Source organism: Chelonoidis abingdonii, chromosome 4, assembly GCF_003597395.2.
Source record: "Chelonoidis abingdonii isolate Lonesome George chromosome 4, CheloAbing_2.0, whole genome shotgun sequence".
In the NCBI taxonomy this organism is placed as follows: Eukaryota; Metazoa; Chordata; order Testudines; family Testudinidae; genus Chelonoidis; species Chelonoidis abingdonii.
Window position 1 is genome coordinate 98,053,146 of NC_133772.1, and position 23,443 is coordinate 98,076,588.

Sequence of the window (23,443 nt, forward strand, 5' to 3'; positions counted from 1 at the left end):
TACAGTATTGCTATTGTTAGACACAGAGTTTGGGATATTAATGGCCTACATTACTGTAGAATATTATAATATTTTATAAACATTATACCCACAAAGTAAATTCCCTGGCTATGCCATACCCAGCTATTTTATATTAAATTAAGGCATATATCTTTTGATTCAAAATCTGAGATGATGGTGAAATACATTACAATTAATTGAGCTCAAATGGTTCCTTTCTTTCCATTAGGATAGCTAATTAAAGGTCTACTCTTTTACTTACCAACTAAGAAGAATTTCTGTTGAGATTTTATAGGCAAATAGTATAATTGCATGTGAAACTTACATTATCAGGTTGTCTTGGGCCCTTATTCTAAACATACGCATGTTTTGTTTACTGTGGAGTTTACTGTGGTTCTAATGTATATTTGTGTCAGTGATATCAGAATTAGACCAGCTGTAGTTCATTTCCCTGCAATTTGAAAAATCCTGTCAGAAATTCTCAATGTATTGTTTTGCCATTTTGGAAATATTTATTTTTTACCCACTGTTGTTTCTAAATAAATTTAAATTTTAAAAGTTTACTTCTTACAAGCATTTTCCCTTTCCTTGTGTGTGTGTGAGAGAGAGAGAGAGAAAGAAAGAAAGGAGGGAGAACATGGGTTCTGATCCTTCAAACACTTACACATATGCTTAACTTTACTACCTTAGGTAGTCCCATTGAAATCATGGGGTGCAGTTTAGCCCATGTTTGTAGAATTGGGTGGGGTTTTGTTTTATAGTTTAGGATTGCTTTTGAGTCTGAGATGCAGCCATTTTAATTTATTTATTTATGTTTATGGAGAAAAAAATGCTGAGGAACTTTATTAGTGGGGAAGAACACATTAAAATTACATGGACTTTGCAAACACAAAAGAGAGTAAATAGTTTTGCCTATGTTACACTCCCAGACCATGGACAGTTTTAAAACTGGAGCTCTATTAAACTCAGTATCAAAAAAACAAACAGAGATTCCACAAGGCACATTGCTGCTTAGTTCTTTCAAAGCACAGTCCACTCTACTGCTGCAACCTAAGTTGTTCCCTTTAGTTCCTTCAGTCCTTCAGTCCAGATCTTCAATCCTTAAAAGAACAGGACACAGGTAAATTTAACCCTTACATTCTCTTGTGAGCGCTACACTTGTCAACACTGTCTCTTTGTGACAATTATTATTAAAAATAAAAGTTCTATGAACTGAAGATTACTCTGATTAATGAAAAAAATGCTCAGCTGCTATATTATGACAGCTCCAGCAAGCTTCTAACATGCGTTAGTACCTGCTGGAAAGGTAAGTAGATTGGATGGTGTGAGGATGATGTTCTAATAAAGCTTTCAGTAAAGGATTGATTTTATCCTTCTGAGCCAATCAAGTAGGTTGGTTTAAAATTGAATTAATAGAACTGAAAGAGTCCATCAAAGGATTAGAAAAGCACCATATCATCATTAATGACCTTGACCTGTAAGTAACATACATGCATGATCCAAACTTAAGAGACAAATTTTGGCCTCTTTTGCAATGGGAAGTGAATAAAAGGAAGGGGTCACAGGCATAGCACTTTCTTGAATACTGGGTAGGAAAAGGGGGAAATTGATACATTTCACAGCTACACAGAAGCATAGCAACTTGGCAAGTCATCTAAGGACATAATCAGATACCAAGCCCCATTGCTATCAGCAGCAGGAACTGTGAGAACCCCCTGGCTCTTTTGTAGCCACAGTAGGAAGCATGCAGAGGAATTTGCCCATGGTCTTCCTAAACCATCCTGCCTTGAGAGGCATGCATTTCTGAGTGACTTTCCATTCACTCAAGTGTCATCACTCTTCAGCGTGCCTTACACTTGTAAAGGCCCAGTTTTATCAAAATGTAATTTCAGCATATCCTGAGAAAGAGATATGGCATTCTGACGGTTGTGAAAGGAAAGAACTGGGAAATTACTCAGTGACTGGCAGTTAAAGGTGCTTCACACAGCTTCTTAATTAAACAGGCATAAAGCACCTTTTCTCTTCCAGAACTAACAACTAAATTGGAGCGGGAAGCATTTCCCTGCCCTTTGTAAGCTGCTTAGGTGTTAATAATTGCAGGCAAAATTCTGCCCTCTGTTACACCAGTGAAATCCCATTGACTTCAATGGAGCTTCATGGCTATTCCATAACTGAGTGCAAAAGTGTCCCATTGCCAACTACTCCAAAGAAAAACACACCATCCTAGTTTTGGGACTTGGCAAGTAAATGAAGGAGGAGCTGATTTTCAAAAACGTTGTTCTAAAATGTAAATACACTTCTAATGTTATGTCTACTCCATATATGCTGTATTCTGGTATTGATTTTGGGATCTTAAACAGAAAAAATCTTCTTTTGATTAAGAACCTTAGTGGTCCAGCTATCCCTGGCAGTCATTGGATAATTGGCCTTTTCCTAATAGGCACTGTAGATCTGGTTTGCAAAAAGTGACTGTTCCTCATAATATACTGGTATTAAGATATTTTTGGATTTCATTTAAGAGAGAACTTAATTAACCATTCAGGTCATTAGGGATACTGCTGTTGTTCTTCTAATCCTCTGACAGATCTCTCTAGTAATTCATTGTTACACTTTCCAACTTCACTGACTGAGAAGTATGAGAAAGATGCAACAAACCATTATAATCACTCCCCTACAAAATGCCACCCGAGATTCCTTGCAGCGGAATGAAGGCTTTAGTGAACTCTTTGTCAAGACTGCAACAGCATGTCAGGTCTGTGGGGGCAGAATATCTCAGCTGGGGCTACTGTAGGCTCTCTCAGGATTCAAACACTGAGGAGAATACTATCCACAAGCACACCCTCCACCAACCATGTGTGCTGAAGGAAGATCTTTCCCTAGGATTGGGGATAGTTTCACATGGATTGGGGAAGATCCCTTCTGGATCTCTGTGATATAACTGGACCCAAACATTTTACTGTTTTGCTTTCAACAATCTCCTAATGCAGATGCCAAGTACAGAGACAGAAAATAGAAGCAAAATTAGCTTTTTATCACATATAAACTGTGGGTCTGAGTTACATTAAGGCTGCTTTACACTCTGGTGAATCTATTCTAACTTACACTTAGGGATGAGCAGGTCCCTACACAGCCCCTATATGCAGGGAACATAAAGGAAGATTAAAGCCAAAGCTGCCCCCTGTCCTCCCTGGAATAGGAATGGAATAACTGAGAATCAGGCTCTAACTATCACAGTTATTATGAAATAAAGCAGTTTCTTCTAAACGTTTTGGCTAGCAGGGACCAGGTCAACTCCACTAGTGATCTGCCCTAATTTGAAAGTATTTAAAAAATTTGAACATATTAAATTTTGTCAGAAAATATACTTATTTTATTTTTGTTTTATTTAGAAAAACTCCTCTGCTTATTAAAAATCTGTACTCAGTATCTGCTACCAGATTCTAGGAGCCAAATCCTGCTTATTTAATTCACGTGAATATAATAACCACTTTAGTCTTCACAGAATGAAAGCCAAAGGAACCTCTCACATGCAACCAGGTTTTGATTCTGAAACCTCACCTCTCTGCCTCTGCTCCTATGTTTACCAACAGGACAGTGGAACTGGAAATTATTCTTAATTTAGGATCTGTGTTGTTGCCCTTGCTTGAGATTACAATTCTGTTCTTCAAATGAAAGGGCTGAGTAGATTATAAACAGGGTTATGTCTTTTGAAAGAATGTATAATAAACTGCAACAGACCTGGCAGATGGAACAACAGTGTTAAATCAGGGTAAATTACTAATAATGGAGCCTTTGAGGAATGAGTGTACTTTAGAAGAATTCTTCTTTCTGGTCTTGGAATGATACACAATTTAGAACACAGCTGTTACAAGTATTGGAACTTGTAGTATAAAGCTGCCTGCTTAGAGCAACTGGTTTTATGGGTTCCCCAGTTTTTCAAAGAGGCAGAATAATTTATGTACATGATTTCGTAGACTTTTCATACACTGTTGCTAAGCTTTTTAAGACAACAGCTTTTAAGTGTTCACAGCTACTAGTTGAATTCCTGAACTCATAAACATAAATTCATAAACATAAATAAAAACATATTTATAACACCTTTCAAAGAATGCAAATGTAGAGAGGTATGATAAAATAACCACAGTTTTTGCAATAAAAACAAAGTACTTTGGTGCTACATGTTTTTACAGTTCTCTAGGGAGGTGGTTATTTCCATCAGACGAGATTATTATACATTATTGTTTCATTTAATTTGGTAATCCCACCTAAAATCTCTACAATCCCTGGATTTACAGTTTTAATTCAGAACAGGCCTGCATTTCCCTCCTCACTCCAAAAAAAAAAAAAAAAAAAAGTTACCATCCCTTCTGAGAGTCACTAGCATTTCACATCCAAGCCATCTGATTGAGATCATTTACATTATTTTGAATAGTAAAAGGAAGAATTTCTGAGAATAAACATAAAATTTTTGTATTAATGCATGATCATCAAATTAAAGAAAATTCAAACTGCTTTGTAAATGGTATCAATAAAATAAATGGTTTTGTCTAGTGAACTGCTTATCTATGATGGTCAGAGCATACCCTGAGGTTTTTTTAAAAAATACAATTGATATTCAATTTTTTCACAGACATATATATATTTGCCATGCATTTTAATGTGGTGTTTCACTTCACACTACATTGTGATCCAAACCCAGTGAGGTACTGGGAAGACTGTATCCACTGTGTACAGTATAAAGTCCGCATGAATGGGAACCCTTAAACACTTGCTATTTTCCACTGTTGCTATTAATGCTGTTTACAGCATTTTGGACTTCTCTATATTTAAAATGAGGAATTATTTAAAATATTGTGATTTCCATTTAAATAGTTCAATGTGATAAATGCAAGTTTTTAAATACCCTCAGCTATACATATGTATTCCAAATACAATAAATTTACCAGCAACTCATTTTATGGGTTACCAGCCTTCACAAATATTTATTGCAGCTTTTACAAATACTTCGTCTTTTCACAAAAGTTTAAACTAAGGCAGAAATTAGCAATTTCATGTATTATCAATTTCAGCTCTGTATATAACTGTGAGCTTTTATTTTATATTTACAAGTTCTTGTGATTGCTTCTACAGAAAACAAATATTTTGATTTTAATTGTGTCATGTACTATACATTTTCCTAAAATATTATAATTGTCTTACTAGGCCTTACTCAACTGATTCTGGCATATTTAAATATTATATTCCAATTTTACTTTTGATCTAGGAAACTGGTTCTTAACCTTTTCCCCCTACTGGGACCTCCCATCACTCCAGGATATAGCCAGGACTAACTTCCAATTTAGAAGGATGGTAGGGGCAGGGTAGCTGTGGTCTCTGACACTTGTTTATAAAATGAGGTTGATAATCCTCATTCTAGGCTATGTTGACTGCTGTGTGATATTTCATATTTAGGCCCTGATCCTAAAAATTACAATGTGCATGGTAGACTGTTGCACTATATGGACGCCCAAAATCGACCTGATTTATCTTCTTGCAGTTTCTCTTTGGAAACGCCGCATCATTATTTTTAACAGTTATCCTAATAACTAAATGTTATTTATTGTTGCCTAAGAGCCAATAATATGCTCTCTGTGTGTGACGATATATATATATTTAGTATAAACTATGTGACTTTATGCCATGTTAGCTCCGCCCTAATTCTGGGTTACTATGATGACTCCAGCACAAATTACAGCAGCCCCAAGGGTTTTATCACAAGTGTTAAGATATCTGGTATTTTCTGAAAGCCTCAGCTCCTGGAGTGGTGGGGCTACATAAGAATTTTTTAAAAGGTAGGTTTCAAGTCCTCATGACTATGGTAAAAAATGAAAATATGAGCCCCAATGCCTCAAAAAACAAAGGACAATAAAAAGAACCCCAATTAATTAGTTTTTAAAATTCCATTAATTTTAAGCCTATCTCATGATTTTTTGGGGGGGCTAACTCATAATTTTTCAATATGTGGGAATATGGGGATATACAGCAACATTCCATGCTCTACAGCTCTGAAATGTAAATGCAAAGTGCTCCAACCATTGCCCACACACTGCCCTATTCTGGAGGCCATGCATGAAGGTTGAATAGGAGTGCCTAATCTTGGCCTAATGCCAACATTTCACTCCTGGAAAGACCCCAGGGAGCCATTCCATCTTTCTTATGGTGCTGGAGCATGGAACAAATTAAGATAGGTTTAGTTAATTCTCATAATATATTTGGACAGCAGGGAGGCCACTGAATGAGCTACGATAGTCTGTCCTGAGCCAAATCTGACATGTTACAGGGTAGGATGCCTGTGAAAGAACATATGTCTGTTAATACCGTCCCGCCATCATGTTTTAGGTCTTCTGAGGGGGTCTTTTCCATCCTGTTTCCATTCTGTTTTCATTTTTCAGATGATTCTCACAGGGAATTGATGGGTATTTGGAGAAGACCCTTGTTTATCAGGTTGGTTTTTGTAGGCTGTGAATCAGGTTGATCCGAGGCAAACACATGTATAGCTTTCATCATAGTTAGATTCAACTGGAGAGTCACTAGCTCATGCAGTCCTAGGCCTGAGTCCCACAGGAAGACATGAGAACACTGGGATGGTGGCACACCATCAGATAAGGTTGGAGCTGGCCTAAAGGGTACATTTAGAGCAGGTGGTCAGAATGCCTACTGGCAGTACAGTTAAGGCAACTGGCACAATCCCAAAAGTGAAACTCCTTGGATGAATGCCTCTCCCAACCAGATACACCCTAAAGCTTTCTCCGATTCAGCATATGCAGCATTTTTCTTTATCCTCCTGCACCCTCAGATGGATAGGGCATCTACTAGTTTCTGCCATTTATTTTAGTCTTATGCTGGTCTGCTGAGGCTTCTAAGAGGCATGTTAATGGATCTGGCTTCTTCTTCGATTGCTCTGCATAATGTTTCTCTAGGTCACACCCTTTTTCTCTTCTAGGTGGTGTCCATATTATAAAGTGAAGTTTGTTTGAACCTGTCCATCTACCCTCACTGATTTCAAGGACATCAAGATGGTATCTATCATTTATTTTAATTCCTTGAATAGCTTTCGTAACTTTGTACATAGTTCTCATATTCCAAAGACTGATGTTCATTACTGATCTGGCCTTGAGCAAGGGAATTTTCAGGACATAGGTTTCCTTACAACTTTGACCAATGTCTATCATATACTTCATAGGAAGTGGAGCTCTTTTTCAAGTATGGCTCCCAGTGTTTATTTCTTTAGTAAGTTTGTGTTTATATAGTGGGGTTACCAGCCCCATCCCCAATCTTCAGTTCATCACTTTTTATTCTTTATTTAGAGCTGTCCACATGTGGTCAGTACCCCATCTCCTATCCTAGGGACATGTTCGGTAGCTTTGGATGCCCCAAGCTATGCTGTCGTAGATGGCGAAAATAGAGTGTGCGACATATTCTGCTTTTAGTTACGTATTTATTTACAACCTTGTTGACTTTGTACCATTATTTACGAAGGGATTTTTTTGGCCCAGAAATGGGCCCACACTGTAGAATTTGGATCTGAATCTGAATTCCAAGGTGTTTGTATTCAGTATTACAATTTGATTCCTTACAATGATAGGAATGAATTGCAAAATTTGAATCCAAATCTGCAGATGAACATCCTTAGTTTCAGGGTGTGGGGTTGTGTTGTTGTTGTTGATGTACTGATGTTATTCAACAGGTGAGTAGAGATATACACTCCCGTTTTTTATTTAAAAACTTTTAAAACAACAAACTAACTCCCCCATTTCAACTTCCCACCCGGCCGTCCTTCATCTGCAACAGAGAGACAAGCTACTGTAAAATGTGCCAAACTCTTAACCCCACCCCCGAAAAGTGGGAGACCTTGTTTTAAACTTCTCTGCACCAGGTAAGGGCCTTTCCGGACTGTGGCTGTTGAATAGGAATGAAACAAACCAGCCTTCTTACTTTCAGCACCATTCAAAACAGTGAACAGTCTTTGATAAGTATAAGTAGGGTTGTCCTGGAGTCTGCAGGAAATAAAGATTAATCTTTAATTAAAGATTGTCATGTGATGAAACTCCAGGAATACGTCCAAGCAAAACTGGCAGCCTTAACTGTAAGAGAAATAAGGTGGGTGTGGTAACATCTTTTATTAGACCAACTTCTGCTGGTGCCAGAAACAACCCCAGGTACTGCATCGCAGCCAATAATAACTAGATAGAGCGGGTACTGTCAGGGGAAAGAGGCTCCGGTAAGCACACAGTGTAGGAGCTGACAGCTCAGAGGCGACTCATCGTGATGTCACGCACTGGAACGGCTCTGAGCAGCGGGCGCGCTGCGAACATCCCCGAGATCAGCCATGGCCTCCCTGCAGTGCCTCCCGCCTGTCCTCGCATAGGCGGCCAGTGCGGTGCCTGCATTTCAGCCCTTGCCGCCCCGCGCTGCTCGCCCACCGCTGCCCGAGCGGCAGGGGCAGGGCGCGGGCCGGGCACAGGGAGAGCGGCGCTAGTCGCCCCGCACTGCAAGCCCTTTGGTTCAGGCAGCCACGGGGCTGCCCTGGGCGGGTGTGGCTGGGGGCCGGCGCGAGCGTGTAGAACGGCGCATGGCTCGGGAAGGAGGCTGCCGTCTGCAGCCTGTAGTAGCACCCGCGTCTCTCAGCCCCCTCCCCTCCCCTTAGTGTCAGCCCAGTCCGGGGGTGGGTGCGAGCAGCATGAAAGTAGTGGCCTTAATCAGGTAACGTGGCTGTGGGGGGCTGCCCTGCTGCACAGACTGAGCCACACCTCGTGCTCTTGGGGGGTGCTGCCGAGCCCATAGCAGGGACTGGGTAGCCTTGCCCTCGGGACCCTCCTGCTCGTGCATTTCTTGCTTTCCTTCCTCCCCCAAACGCAGCGAGGAGTTTTAAACAGCTCTGTCTCTTACAGCTTGCTCTGCCTCAGCTGGCTGCATCTCAGTGGTGGGTGTGTAATTCATGCCTAGTAGGAGGCCTTGCACAACTGCCTGGCTCCGTCCTTGGGTGTTGAACATACTGTCACACTTAAAAAAATAAATAAAGGCCCACCGTGCCATCATCACTCTCCCCTGCGACTTGTAATGTGCTGTTTGTTGTCAGTGGCTGCCCTCCCGCCCCAGAGGCAGCTGCATTTTGGGGGTGCCCTGTAATTATGTGTAACATGCTTTGGGAGGAGATGCTGTGGGCTGCTGCTATTTTTTTTGCGTAGTCTTGTTTTCAGTTGAGTTTCAAGCTATTTTTTTCTCTTTCCAAGTATCTCCCTTTTAGGATCAGTTTTGCAAATGTGTGTTTCAGTGAGACATTTAATCTCATCATTTTAAAAAAGCTCACTCATTTATGTAGTCATACCGAGCTTGACAGCCCTCTGTCTTGGGGACTGTTCCTCCTACCTTTCTGCTGCTTCATTTTCTGCACTTCTTATACTTTAAATAGGTTTTAATATTTTTAGACATATATTTAAATTATTTTTTCATTGACGATTACAGCTAGATTCTTTTATTGAGAAATGATAATACACTGATGGTTCATGTAAGCCAGGAAGGTTACTCAGGAACTTGTGCTTGTGTATTGGGTGAACCCTGTGATATTTTTATTTTTAGATGCCAACCCATTGCTTTTTTTTTTTTTTTTTTTTTTTTTTTACACTAAGGTACAGATTCTTTATTGACTTTTCTTGTGCAGAGTCCTGCTAGCTGCATGAAGCATGTTAAAATTTGGGTTTGGCCATGGATGGTCAGTTGCAGGATCATGGTTTAAAATTATCCCAAAAGAAAATGTTATACAACAAAAGGGACTTATTTTTTGTTGTGAAAAATTGTCCTTTTTTTATCCAGATTTGTTTTTAATAACAGATTAATGCAGCCAATTTCCACACTTTCTCCTCCCAACTTGTGGAAAATGCAAGATTTCAAGTTCTAGAAGTACTTATTTTGATAATTGGTTATGCAGTGGAATGTGTTAAAGGGCAGCATGAAATAAAATCAGGTTTGTAACATGACTGATATTTTTATGGGCAGTTTTATTAGGATAGATTTAGCTTAAGAAAAAGTTTTAAGAAGAGTTTTTTGTTTTAAAGGGATGTCAAATTCTGATTTTTTTTAACCTACCCACTGCAAGTAACGTAAAAGATAAGAGAGAGAAATATTCTCTATTAAAAAAAAATCTTTTGTGCTTTTGATAGGCAGGAGTAGTATCTGAATCAATTTTAACTAATTTTTTTTGTATTGACAATATTTCAAGTTGACACTACCTCCTTAGAAAGAGAGTGATTGAATAAACCTCAAAGTGTAACTTGTACTAAATCAGAAACCATCAGGCATTTTAAAGCCAGTGATCTGTCCAAAATAAGTTTTCCTGCCATCCCCTCAATCTTCAATTAGTCTAGATTTTTTTTTTTTTTTTTTTTTGCATAAACAGTGACATGCAGGAATATGAAGGACATCCTTTTCAGATGTTTTGGATAGTCGTCAAAGTAATCTTTACATTTCCTTTTTTTTCTCTTTCATATTGTCTTTGTCTGTAAGTCTGCCTATCATGCCTGTGGCCAAAATTTGTCCTAACTGTGGCTGTGCCTCTGTTGAAATTGTTAAGAGTCTCATATCAATTGCAGTTCCTTCTTTTATTACATTCCGAAAACTCTAAATGTCAGGGTACCCAGAATGCCGCAACCAGACATCTATCATGCTCCAGGAACTCAGACCATCTGACTACCATTTCTGGCCTCCTCTTATTTTCCATATCTCAATGAAACTCAAATCTCAAACTGTGGCTCTAGAGCAGTGATACTCAGACTGAGTCTCACTAGCTGCAAATGGCTCTTTAATGTGTTTCCTACAGCTTTTTGCAGTACATGATATTAAAACACTGTGATTTAATTATTAACCAATCAGGATGCTTTTGCTACTTATTAACCAATTAAGTTATCAACTTGTACTAAGTTATTAACATATTTACCGTGAGAATTATATATATATGTGTGTATATAAAAAATACTAAATATCTTCCCTGTCATATTTGTTTAAATATGAGTTTTTAGTACAGTAGTAAATGAAACAATGAATTCACACTATTGTGGCTCTTTTGGGTAATGTTAATAGCTAATTTGGGTCCCAAACCACTGCTGTCTGAGTATCACTGCTCTAGAGCCACCTACAGCTTTTTGAGGGGGGCCCCATTTGGTGAAATCCCTGGGTTTGATGGCTCTCCCCTTTAAAGCTTTGTGAGTAGCATTAAAAAAATGGACAGATGTTGTAGTAATCCTGTCTCTCCCTCCAACTAGTCAGGAATTTAGGGTGTAAAGGCGAGGAAGAGAAAGAAAGAAAATAAAAACTCTGACTGCGTTCCATCAGCTAGTAGGACAAAGAAAGAGAGAGAGAGATGAAAAACGCTTCTTTCTCTCTCAGAGGCTAGAAAGCAATGGAAGGAGACAGGAAATATTTTGACAAATGGAGTCCCTAAGAGTCACAGAACTATCATGGAGTTCTGGCCTGAGGTGATTATCATCATGCAGTGGCATACAAAAAAATCTCAACAGTGTAACGCTGGGACACCAATTCATGAATATTTGGTGTTTCTGTTGACTGTGGGGCTCTCCAGCTATCAGTATTAAGTATCAGTGGAGGGCTGAATATTGTTGGACCCACATGTCCTCTCATTCATGATTGCACAGACTGTTTTCCCTCTCATTTGTGATTGTTTTCATGTCAGTGGCAGCTGCAAAAATTGCTATTGTATAGAAGTGATAATAGAAGGACTTTTATGTACAATTTAGCTGTCTTTGACATGTTTTGTCCTCTTGGAAAAAAGTTTATTGCACTTTCTGTTTTGGCTCTTCATTTCATCCCCCATGCCTCTTTCATCTGTTATTTTTCTCTTCTCTGGAAATGAGGAGAGCCAGCTCCAGGGAATCATCCAGCCCTAGGGTACAGACCATCAGCAAGTAGTCCATAAACAACAAACTGGGACCCTGGGCCTAAAATCATGTCAAAGTACATCCTTTTTAAAATCTATATTATTCTTTTCAAGCAGTTTTTGAAATTAGAAGATATTTTATTTTAATACTGGAATGGTGTGATAATATTTAAGAACTTTGGTAAATTAGCCAATGTGCTTTATTTTGTTGTTTACAAGAAAAATTAGAATAAAATTGTTTCTCATAAAACATACCAGATTGTGGAAGCCAACACTGGATTTCCCAGTGTATGTCACAGATACAATACAGACAGTAGCAATGCAAGTTTTCTTTAGATTTGTCCCAGCAACATGCCTCAACCCTGTTTCTGTGGTACCTCTGAGGTCTGAGTGTAATTCAGTTACCATCTCTATTAATTTCATGGTCCTTCTCTTGAGAATGCTAGCAAGGGCAATATCAGAACTGGTGACTTTCAGTTTCTGAGTTTACATCCACAATTTTGCTGGTACAAATAACTGTGGGTACATTTTATAGTGCTTAGATATATAGCTTCCTGATTATACTCATAAATTGTGTAGTTGGATATGTAAAGGCTACACAATTCATGTATAATTGGTTTTGGTGGCTGTTATATTTAGGGACAAAATCGGGGCTAAGTTGCGGCCCTTAGTTTTGAGAAGGAAGTCTCTGTAAGGGTAAGGTTCTTTGTCCCATTACTGTTTCTTGATCCATCCAGTCTTTTTTCCAATCTCATTGGTTACCAAATGAACAGTAACTAAATTAACTATACCAAGCATGTTTTATCAAAATAACAGAGAGAGGGCTTTAGATTACATTGTCTGTTGGCTGTTTAGAAGAAATTTGACGTCATGGTTATTTTGAAAAGTGATTGAGTCTCAAACTAGAAACTTGCTGAAAACCTGTCCATTAACAGATTTGTGTTAAATTTTAACAGCAATGAAATCAGAGAGAACAATTGATCATCGAATCATAGGACTAGAAGGGACTTCGAGTGGTCTTCTAGTTCAGTCCCCTGAACTCAGGGCCGGCTCCAGGCACCAGCATCCCAAGCAGGTGCTAGGGGCGGCAATCTGCAAGGGGCAGCAGTCCGTGTGTTTTTGCTCCCAAGCAGCGCGTCGAATTGCCACCGCGGAGGGTGGGTGCAGTCCGTGTGCGGTTAGGGCGGCACGCGCGTTTCCACGGCAGCGGCAATTTGGCATAATCTTCTATGTTCAGCTGTCCATGTGGCGCAGTTTCTGTCTTCCAGCTGAAGACAGACGCTGCTGCCGAATTGCCGCTGCCGCGGAAATGCACGTGCCGCCCTAACAGCACATGCACTGCCCCTGCCCTCCACGGTGGCAATTCGGCGTGCTGCTTGGGGCGGTGAAAACAGTAGAGCCAGCCCTGCCTGAACTCCAGGCAGGACTTAGTATTATCTAGACCAGTGGTTCTCAGACTTTTTTTCCATGGACCGCTAAAAATTGCTGAGGGTCTCGACAGACCACGTGATGATCTTTCTAAATGTTGTTTGTCCTGTTAGCTAACTGTTGTAAATGCTTTGGATAAAAGCGCAATATAATAAAAACTTCATAATTAGTGTTTTTGTTTACGAATAAAAGCAAACAACTCATATTTTAATATCAGTAGTCTTACCTTTCCAATGCGATGGATGTGCCTCTCCGCTGCCACAGCAGCCCCTCAGCTGGGGCTGGGAAGGAGGTGGGGGTCTCTCCCTCTCTCTCCAATCACAGCAGCCCCTGAGCTGGGGCTGGAAAGAAGCCATCTCTCCCCAGCAACCGTAGCCCTAGAGCTGGGAAAAGTCACCTCTTTCTCTGTCCGCCGCAGCCCTGCACTTCCCAATTTTGCCCCACCCCCTCTTCTCACCCCACTGTATATACCCCACTACCTCCGTCTCCCCTTGGGGCTGTGAATTCTGTGCTTTGGCTCTTAGAGAAGTGAAGCACAGACTCTCCCCTCTGGTTGTGGTGCGGTGTCTATCAATTTGAAGATGGACGTTTGAAGTATAGTATAGTATAGATCAGATAGTTTTTGTTTTACTTAACATTTGTTTAAGATTTGATTATGTGTAACTGAAATAGGAGTTTTGTGCAAAAGACAGCCTCTTCTCCAAAGAGCTTCCATACAATATATGTTTTTCTCTCTCTGCCATCAAATTAGGAATTTCACATAAACTTTATGGATTTTATATCTAACTGAACTCTTCAGCATTTTATAAATACTTTCTATTCTTATAAAGATTTTGTATGGTATAGTCTTAGATGTTTGTTACTGTTATAATTCTCTTTCATTCTTCTTATTTGAAAACTTTGTTCCGTGGCCCTGCATTATAATTTTGAAATAACCAGGTAAAAGTTAAAAAAGGGCGACAATGCCTAGTAGTGACTTGGTTTAATTGTCCAATAATTTCATTTTTTTTCTAATTCCAGTGGTGGAAAGGACAGCTGTTACAATATGATGCAGTGTGTTGCTGCTGGGCATCAGATTGTTGCTCTAGCCAACTTAAGGCCTGCTGAAAACACAGGTAAGAATGCCTCATTGCTTGTAGGAAACTTTCTGAAATAGGAAACAGCTGAGGCACAGCTGTGTCTGAATTAAACCCTGCTATTTTTTTTTGTACATATGGCAGATATCCTAGACGTCTTTACAGAGAAAGGTGAAGAAGGGGAGAGACAATATACAGAATTTGTTAAAGCCACTTGTAAGGCAGCAAACAAGAGAAAACAATACAAGAAAATGAAAAATGGTAAAAGAAAGGAACCTGCAGTTTAAAAGGAGGAAAATGCATAAATCCTTTCTTGTACTGTAGTAAGGGGAGAATGCATGGGTACAGTAATGAAGGTAGTGCAAAGTGAGTGAGGCTTAGCATCAATCTTAAATTAAGATAAACAGGAAGGTTTTAAGGTGATATTTGAAAAGGAGGTGACTTTTGTACCAGTGGGAGGGGAATGAGGCCCCACAAATGAATAGGGTGTCACCTTCACCGTCTGAACTGTGGAGGTTTGTGAGGGAAACTGAGGAGGAGGTGTGCCTTCTGGGAGGAGGAGTTCATGTGTGAATCATTGGTAGAGGTGGTAAATATAAAATCAGTAGGTTGGGGCAATAAGAGTAGGCAATTAGTAGGTTAGAGCACTTTATTCCTTTGGTACCCAGGACAAAACCTCTTGAATCTTAGTGAAATATGTTTGTTGTAAAACTAATGTATCCACATCAGAAATGTAAAATGTTGTCAGTCAAATCATAAAATGACCTCTTTATTTGTATGTGGTAGGAAATGCAATGGAAAGTTAATTGAGATACCCCAGGCAGCAGCAGGGCCTTCCCCATTCATTTTATTTTATCTTGTACCACTGTTGCCTGGAGACCCTCAAGTAATAAAATAACTGCACATTCAGAACTAAGTGGCAGCTTAAAAGGGACCCTGTCTGTTCTTTTCAGGCATCACATTTTATATAAATTTAAAAATACGCTGTTTTTCTTGTAAAATCAACTTCTCCGGTCCTGGTTACTTTGTTAAGACTACAGAACCCCCTAGACCATTTTGATCAAATACTTGCTTCTCTTACTATTGGAAGTCACCATGTACATTCTAAAAATAATTACACACTATAGTAAAGTCAAGTACACTTATTTATAATGATCAGTTTTAGCATATTATGGTTACATCACAACTTGTTTCACGGTTTGTTTCCGTGATACAGGAACCTCTCCTTTCAAGCTCCTTCCCTGTGGGCTCAGAGGCCTGCCCTCACAGAGAAGTGCCGAAGTTAGGGGAAGTTCCAGGACTACTTAAGGTGTATCATAAGCATAATTCCTAATTCTGAACCTTAGAGTTTAGAAAATAAGATGCTAGTATGAAACCTCCAAGCTTAATTACCAGCTTGGATCTGATAGCGCTGCCGCCAGCCAAAAATTTCCAGTGTTTGGCTCACTCTGGTCTCCCCAAAACCTTCCCTGGGGGGCCCCCAAGACTCAGATGCCCTGAGTCTTACCACAAAGGGAAATAACCCCCCTCCCCTTGTCTTCTCTTTACTTCCTCCCCAGGCTTCCCCTCCGTGGGTTATCCTGGAAGATTACTGTACTTAAACTCCTTGAATTACAAAACAGAGAGGGCAATTTACCTTCCCCCCTCCTTCTTTTTCCCCCTCCCAGTCTTTCCCTGAGAGAGACCGTAATCCTGGCACAGGGATTTCTATCCCCTAGAGCCTCACTTAGAAAAGAAAATCCAACAGGTTTTAAAAAGAAAAGCTTTATATAAAAAGAAAGAAAAGACATAAAAATGCTCTCTGTATCAAGATAACAATATACAGGGTCAATTGCTTAAAAGAAAAATATGAATAAACAGCCTTATTCAAAAAGAAATACAATTTAAACATCCCAGCAACTACACACATGTAAATACAAAAAAAACCAATAAAAGCCTATTGTTTTTCTACCTTTGTACTCACAACTTGGAAACTGAAGATTAGAAGCTTGAAGATAGAAAGATCCCTCTCATAGCCGAGAGACAGACAAAAGACACACACAAAGGGACACCCACCCAAACATTCCCTTCCTGAGCTTTTAAAAATCCGGTTTCCTGATTGGTCCTCTGGTCAGGTATTTGGTTCCCTTTGTTAACCCTTTATAGGTAAAAGAAACATTAACCCTTAACTATCTGTTTATGACAGGGTGGTCTTAAAATAAAGTGAACTCTATCAATTTTTACCAGTGAATTGTAGCTTTGAGCAATAATTATTGTTCTTTATTATTGATCAGTTGAAAAATTATCAATAATGATCACAATTGTTGGATAACTCCTGAGATACATAAAATGTGAATTGCAGGGTTTGTGGTTTAATTATGATAATCTACATGAGCTACCTTTTTTGTTATTGATTAGCTGCCAACCAATCGGTAAGAACGTTTAGTGAAATTTGTCTCTTAAAGCAGCAGCAGCAAGAAGTTTGGTGAGTTCTACCCTAAGTTTTTAAAAGGCAAGGAGATTAAAAAGCCCTGGATGCAACAACAAAGATTTCTGTTTCTTTACAATGTATTAAACAATATAAAATTACTGCTGTAATCCTTTATTGTTCCATTTATACTGAAATAACATGCTGTGAGTATCATGTTGTCAGTACTAAATGTATTAATGGCTAAGTTTCAGGAAGTTTTGACAGCCTATGTCTAAGCAGCAGAGTAAGTGCTGCAGTGTGTTCTATGTATATTGCACTAAGTATGCTGGAACACAGGTAAAAACTATTGGTCTGTGCCTCTGGGGTTGTGTTCCTCTTACATAGCAAAGCAAAGTTACCATTGGCTTCACTTGGTTCTGGGTTGGATCCGTAGTGGGGGATTTGTGGAGGAAGCACTGGAAATGGTAGGGGAGAAGTAAAGTGGACACCTCCATTGAGAAGTAGGCAGTTGCATGAGACACATAGTTATATGTAAATATAAGAGGGGAGAAATTCATTTTTTTTAATTCCATGTTTGTAGAGATGCCATCACAGAGGTGTGTGTCAATGAACTAAGGAATAGTCAGATTTAAGTACTCTTGTTGCTTTTAAAGTATTATGATTTTCTATAAATGCTGAATGATGTACTTAGTCTCTATTTAATTGTGGCAGAAGGGACAGATGAGCTGGACAGCTACATGTATCAGACAGTAGGACATCATGCCATAGACTTGTATGCTGAAGCAATGGATTTGCCTCTCTATCGTCACACCATAAAGGGTACCAGTGTGGACACGGGAAGAGTATATACCAAGTGTGAAGGAGATGAGGTCGAAGATCTTTATCAGCTTTTGAAACTTGTTAAGGTACGTTGCGTAACTCACTCCTCTTGGAAAGTTTTGAAAACTTTTAAAAAATATTTATACTTCTGTGTAATATTTGTTTTCTTGTCTGTTGTTCTTCCTTACAGTATAAACTTATGTGAAATGGGAGTTTACTATCTTAATCTGTTAAGATAGACCATACTGATTATCTCTCATTTCAAACCAAAAACCTTGATCATATATAATAAATAGATGCCCATAATAATAAACAATTGTATGCAAAAGTATTCAGAAAATATTATATGTAAAGAGAATTATTTATCATGAGAATATGATGTAAAGTTCTCTGAGGTTTATGCAACTGATGTGATATTTTGCTTGTTTTCCACTGGTTGTCATAGATTTTGTTTATTACTGTACAGGAAATGTATGCGTTTGCTTTTTCATGGACTTATGTATTATAAAGTAAAACCCAAAGTGCTAGAATATTATTCATACTGCATTTCGTACTCAAAGTATTTCCAAGTACTTTACAATTATGATTTTGATATTGATAGTGCAGTGACTATGTTTAAATACCATTATATACTTAGCAGTAGCTTTACCCAATCTTTTTAGCAGTAAAATCGTTCTTTCGATAAAAATGGATATATTGGCTAAGACACTGAAATTTATTGAGCTGTTTTTCAAAAAATGTAATGTGATCTTTATTACCTGGAGTTTGATTCAAACCCCACTGAAATCAATGGAAAGACATCCATTGGTTCCAATGGATTTTGGATCACAGAGAGGAAAGAAGCAACTCTGAATGACAGAGTTGAAGTTTCTTCACTGTGCTGAATGTCTTTCAGCAGATTATGTTTGAGGTTTCCAGAATACATAATCATATTTTTGTAAATGTCAGAAGGCAGTATTAATTGTGAAAGTTGTTATTAAAATGAAATGATTAATTTGAATATTATTTACAGTCCTAGAAAAACTTCCTCAAGTTGCCTAAAAGATAATTCTGATCTTCGATTTAAGTATTCAATACGTGTCCAATTATAATTTTATTTCATCAGATTTATAATTGATAAATTTGAAAACGTCATGCTTAAATGGCTTGTTCATTATTTTATATTAAAATTGTATGAATAATTTGGTTCTAAGATGAATGTTATAGAGATCAGAAACTATCACCAGGGCAAGGTGACTAAACTCATTATGTCCTTCTTTGGTTGTTTTAAGTCTTATTTAATTTCAGTATTATAAAGTTAGGAAGTTCTGGATTGGTTAATCTTTCCTCTGAAATTCCTGCCTTTCTGTCTGTTATCCTACCACAGTTTCTTCTGATGGAATGAGTGATATCTCTGGGATCCAGTGGGAACTCAATACTCCATACTCCTGCTTTCTGAGACCACATGTTATATTTTCTCAAAGCTCTTTTAATCAGTGGCAAAACTCTCATAGGCTTCAGTGAGGCTAGGATTTTGCCCATTAATCAGGAGTACAAGATTCTTGATTTTTCTTCTAAATCTTTTTGGAGAAATAGGGCATTTGAGGCTATACAACCAGTCCAGAGAGAGCAGTGAAGTTTTTTTTTTTTTTTTTAACATGGTATTTATTGGAGGCAGGACTGTAATTTGAGGAAACGTGCTGGAGCACTTTTAATTTTTTTTTGAAAATGACAGCATTGGAGAAGGCAAGTACAGATATGCTGTCTGTTGGAAGCTTCGTGATAACAGCTTTCTAAGGCTGGGAAAGATAATAAATTACTGATCAATTTAATTAAAAATGAGGAGATTAGTGGCAATTAAGATGAAATTTCCCTTTCGATCCATGCTGTCTTTGGAGAAATGGATGCTTTGCCATTATCTTTATAGTAACAGTCAGTTATGACATAAATTAATGCTAATGTTAAATCTTGACAACTTCTGCTTTGGAAGTTCGTACACGATAATTATAACTATAGTTGAAAGAGATGTTATCAAGTTATCTGGAACTAAATAACTGTTTCTTTCTTGTGTGGAAATATGAATTCCAATATGGGATATTTTACAGACATAAATATTGGAAATACATTGCCTTTATAGTAGACGTGTAACCATCTCCTTACAGTCAAACCCATATATGAAATTCTGGTGTAAAAGTTGCAATGGGGTTCTTGAATACTCTAATGAATAATTGAGTAACTATAGGGAAGAAAAGGAATCTAGAAGAGCTATCATTCTTTATGTTGGTCTTTACTAGTTTTTAGAAAAAATGGAACTGGAATTTTTTTACCTTTTGAATGTTAATGGCAAAATTAAAATCATTTGATTGATTTTTATTTTAAGCATTTACTTATGGCAGTATGCAGTTTTGTAGCTTTAATGTGCAAGTCTTTAACCACCAATAGCTTTTTATTTCTAAATGATTCAAATTTTCTTTAGATGGTGTTACAATATATTTTTCTTTAAAGAGAGCTCAATTTGTTGCCTATTGAAAGTAGGAAAAAAAGTGAATTGATGAAGGTTTTTAATAATTCAGACTTTTATTAAAAGTCTTAAGTTGAAATAATTTGAAAGCAGTGGCCAAAATAGCATTACTCTTTTTTTATGTAATGCTTTGGATCTGAGGATGCAGGAAAGGGTCTGTCTAGAATAAAACCACATAATATGTCTAGCGTTTAGTTTGTAAAGTATACTTATATTACAAGTGCTTGTTTAATAATAAATTAAAACAAATCACATTGAAAAAAACTTATATGAATTGAAAAGTATTAAATATTTTTAAAAACAGTTTTATAAAAACAGGATTTTTTTAAAATGTAAATATTACCCTGCAGTGTTTGAAAGCCCACCATAGCATTTTGTGCTAGTGTATAAGACTGAGAGAGTGAAAATGACTGCAGACAAATGTGAAACTGACCATTCTGATATTGTGTTCCACCCTATGTGAAATGTGTGACTAAATTAGATTTTTTTTAAATAGTCTAATGTGTTAGTAGGGGATTAAGATTGTTTAGGGTTACTATTTATATCCCTATATGTTACACACAGGACTGGAAGGGACTGCTTAAGTCACTGAGGCCATCAATACAACTAGGTTGTATGGTTTGTATTGATGGCCTCAGTGACTACTCCTGAGGGCATTCTGCGCCAAAAAATTAAAAATTCTGTACCAAAAGAAAATAAAATTCTGCACACAATATTTTAAAATTCTGCAAGTGTTGTTTGTCAATAAATAAATGCAGAGGCTCCAGCATGGCAGTGGGGAGCACAGGCCACTGACTGCATAAAGGCGGGAGATCACACTGCAGCCCCCTCACCCACAGGACCTGGACTCATCAGTGAGGCTGCACCCAACCCTGACATAATACATGGCCTGGGCTTGCCCTGGAAACACCCTGAGGCCTGCCTCTCTGCGCCAGGTGCACCAAGTGTGGGTCAGGCAGACTCAACCAGGCAGGATCCAGTGTGGAGGAGCTCAATGTGGGAGGATCCAGATGTGAGGTGAGTGGATTCTGGGTGCAGGCAGCTAAGTGCGGGGTCTAGGTGTGGGGGAATCTGGATCTATGACATGTGGGTCCTGTGGCTAAAAGCTATGTCTAGGGGGTAGGTACAGTGGACCCGTAGATAGTACAGCAGAATGCAGATTACTTTGTTGATGCTCCATACTAGGCTGTTGGGTGTCGGTGGAGGATTCTACTCTCTACCAATCACCTGAGTAGGTGTCCTTACTCATACTCTTCAAAGGAAACCAGAACTTGGCCCTTAGTTGATAAGGTTTGTTGACAGTTAACCTTTATAGAGGTCTTCAGGTTCATTCTGTGCTTCTGATATATATATATGTGTCTGTGTATATATAATGTATGTTATAGATCTTGTTCTTAATAGGCATTTTTTCTTCGAAATATTGGCTTGTCCTTTACTATAATAAAATCTTCTGACATGATTACTCTTGAGTTTCTGGAAAGTTTATCCCAAATATTTATAATTCTGTTTATAATTTAAAGAAATTTATGTGAACCCATTTATGAAGTATGATTACAACAATTCCATCGTCTCATGCATATTTCCAAAGTTAATTTGAGTTCAGTGCGAGTTCTGTGTGTGGAGGGCTTTGCAAGGTTAGAGTCTTAAAGATTATCAAGAAGAAAAAACACATTTGAGAAAAACAGGTATGATGGACTTGAGGACTGCAGGATAATTGCAGTATCTTTTACTATTCATCAGCTAAAAAATAAATATTGCAACTAGATCAATATAAAAAATGTGTTGACAAAAATATTTTAATTATTAAAGTCTTTGTGTGCTGTACCATATCATGCCATTAATTTTATCGGGGAGGATGGGGGGAGCAGGAAAGCAGAGTGGAATTCTGTTTTAAAAATGGTGAGATGACATGGATCAGCAATCTTATTTGCTGGCAACTAAAACCCCCAAAAGCCCCAGCCAGAAACATTTGCTTTTTTAGTGGCAGTAGTAGAAAACAGTATAATGAGTTTTAAACCTATTTTTTTAAAATTAATTTTCAAGCTCAGGAGTATATGGTTTTGGAATGGAAAAGGACTGATACTTATTCAAAGACAGCAAAATGTTTTGTTTACTAGGAATAATATTGTGATAGCTGAGTAATGTTCTAACTGTTCTCTCATCTTGTCCTGAACATGTTAAGGGGTTTGGTTCTCCTTTCTCCCTCTCAGTGTATGCAGAATGTGCCGAGCCATTTGATGGTGTCATAATCAGCCAGATGGAGAGCCAATAGCCCATTGTCGAAGTAAGTCAGTGGGCACTTGTCAAGGATATCTGAAATAGTCTGAAGTTGACTGCAGCTGCATTGCAGGTCATTAGAAAAACCTTGTTTAAAGTGATTGGCTGCACAGTTGGCCTTTCCTGTTCGAAACTGGTTCAGAGATGACCACAGGTGCCTTGGCAGATCAAAACCTAGTGGACAGATGGTTGAGTCAGTGACGAGAAAGTGATTGAAAATTGTCATTGCTGACCAGTTGTTGCACCAAGCAGATTCCACCATCATGTCCTGTGTTGGCATAAATGACCATAAAGGGCATCTAGAAGACAGGCAAGCTGACGGGTGGTTGAAGATGTTTGCGTACAATGGCACGTTGCTATTCTCATTGATCCTGGCCAGCTGCACGACAGAGGCTTTCTCATGGTGAATATGGGGTGGTGTTATGTTAATAAATATTGGCAGCTTTACACCGATCAGCATTGTGTGAAATGAGCGACACCAGACAGGAGCTCAATACTCTGCTGGTGAATAGCAGAGGGAAAGGGCTAATGTTCTAAGTATCTGGGTACTTGCACCCCAGGTTGAACTAGCAGATTTTCTGATCAGCTTGTTCTGAGTGTTGACTTTGGCTGCCATCGTCTTCAAGTGGTTGAGGTACATTAATGACCTATCCAGTGTCACACTGGGGCAAACCAGGTTTGGATCATGCTGTAGATGGCCGTTGAAGAAAACATTTATCTCGTGGCTGGCATCATGCAGATGAAATACACTAGAAACCATCTTGGAAAAACTCAGCTGCAGGTGCCATCGACTATAATGGACTGCCATAAGCTTCATATCATCATACAAGACCTCGTCAATTTCTGAGAAGGACTGAGCTTGGTAGCTGCAGCAGATGTTGTCAGCATAGATAACCTTGTGCAAGAGTGTAGCTGCCAGATCCTTGATGTACACCAGGGTAGGCAACCTATGGCAAGTGTGCTGAAGGTGGCACACAAGCTGATTTTCAGTGACACTCACGCTG

At 38.6% G+C, this 23,443-nt stretch overlaps 1 protein-coding gene across 2 annotated transcripts in view; it reads left to right on the plus strand.

Moving 5' to 3' along the window:
• Nucleotides 1-8,597: 8,597 nt before the first annotated feature.
• DPH6 (diphthamine biosynthesis 6) overlaps nucleotides 8,598-23,443 on the plus strand; it is a 435,665-nt gene continuing 420,819 nt past the window's right edge. For both annotated transcript variants that reach the window (XM_075065492.1, XM_075065493.1), the window contains exons 1-3: nucleotides 8,598-8,742; nucleotides 14,378-14,472; nucleotides 17,555-17,748. In XM_075065492.1, coding sequence (XP_074921593.1) covers nucleotides 8,720-8,742; nucleotides 14,378-14,472; nucleotides 17,555-17,748 — 312 coding nt within the window. In that variant the 5' untranslated portion in view covers nucleotides 8,598-8,719. The remainder of the gene's footprint in view (nucleotides 8,743-14,377; nucleotides 14,473-17,554; nucleotides 17,749-23,443) is intronic.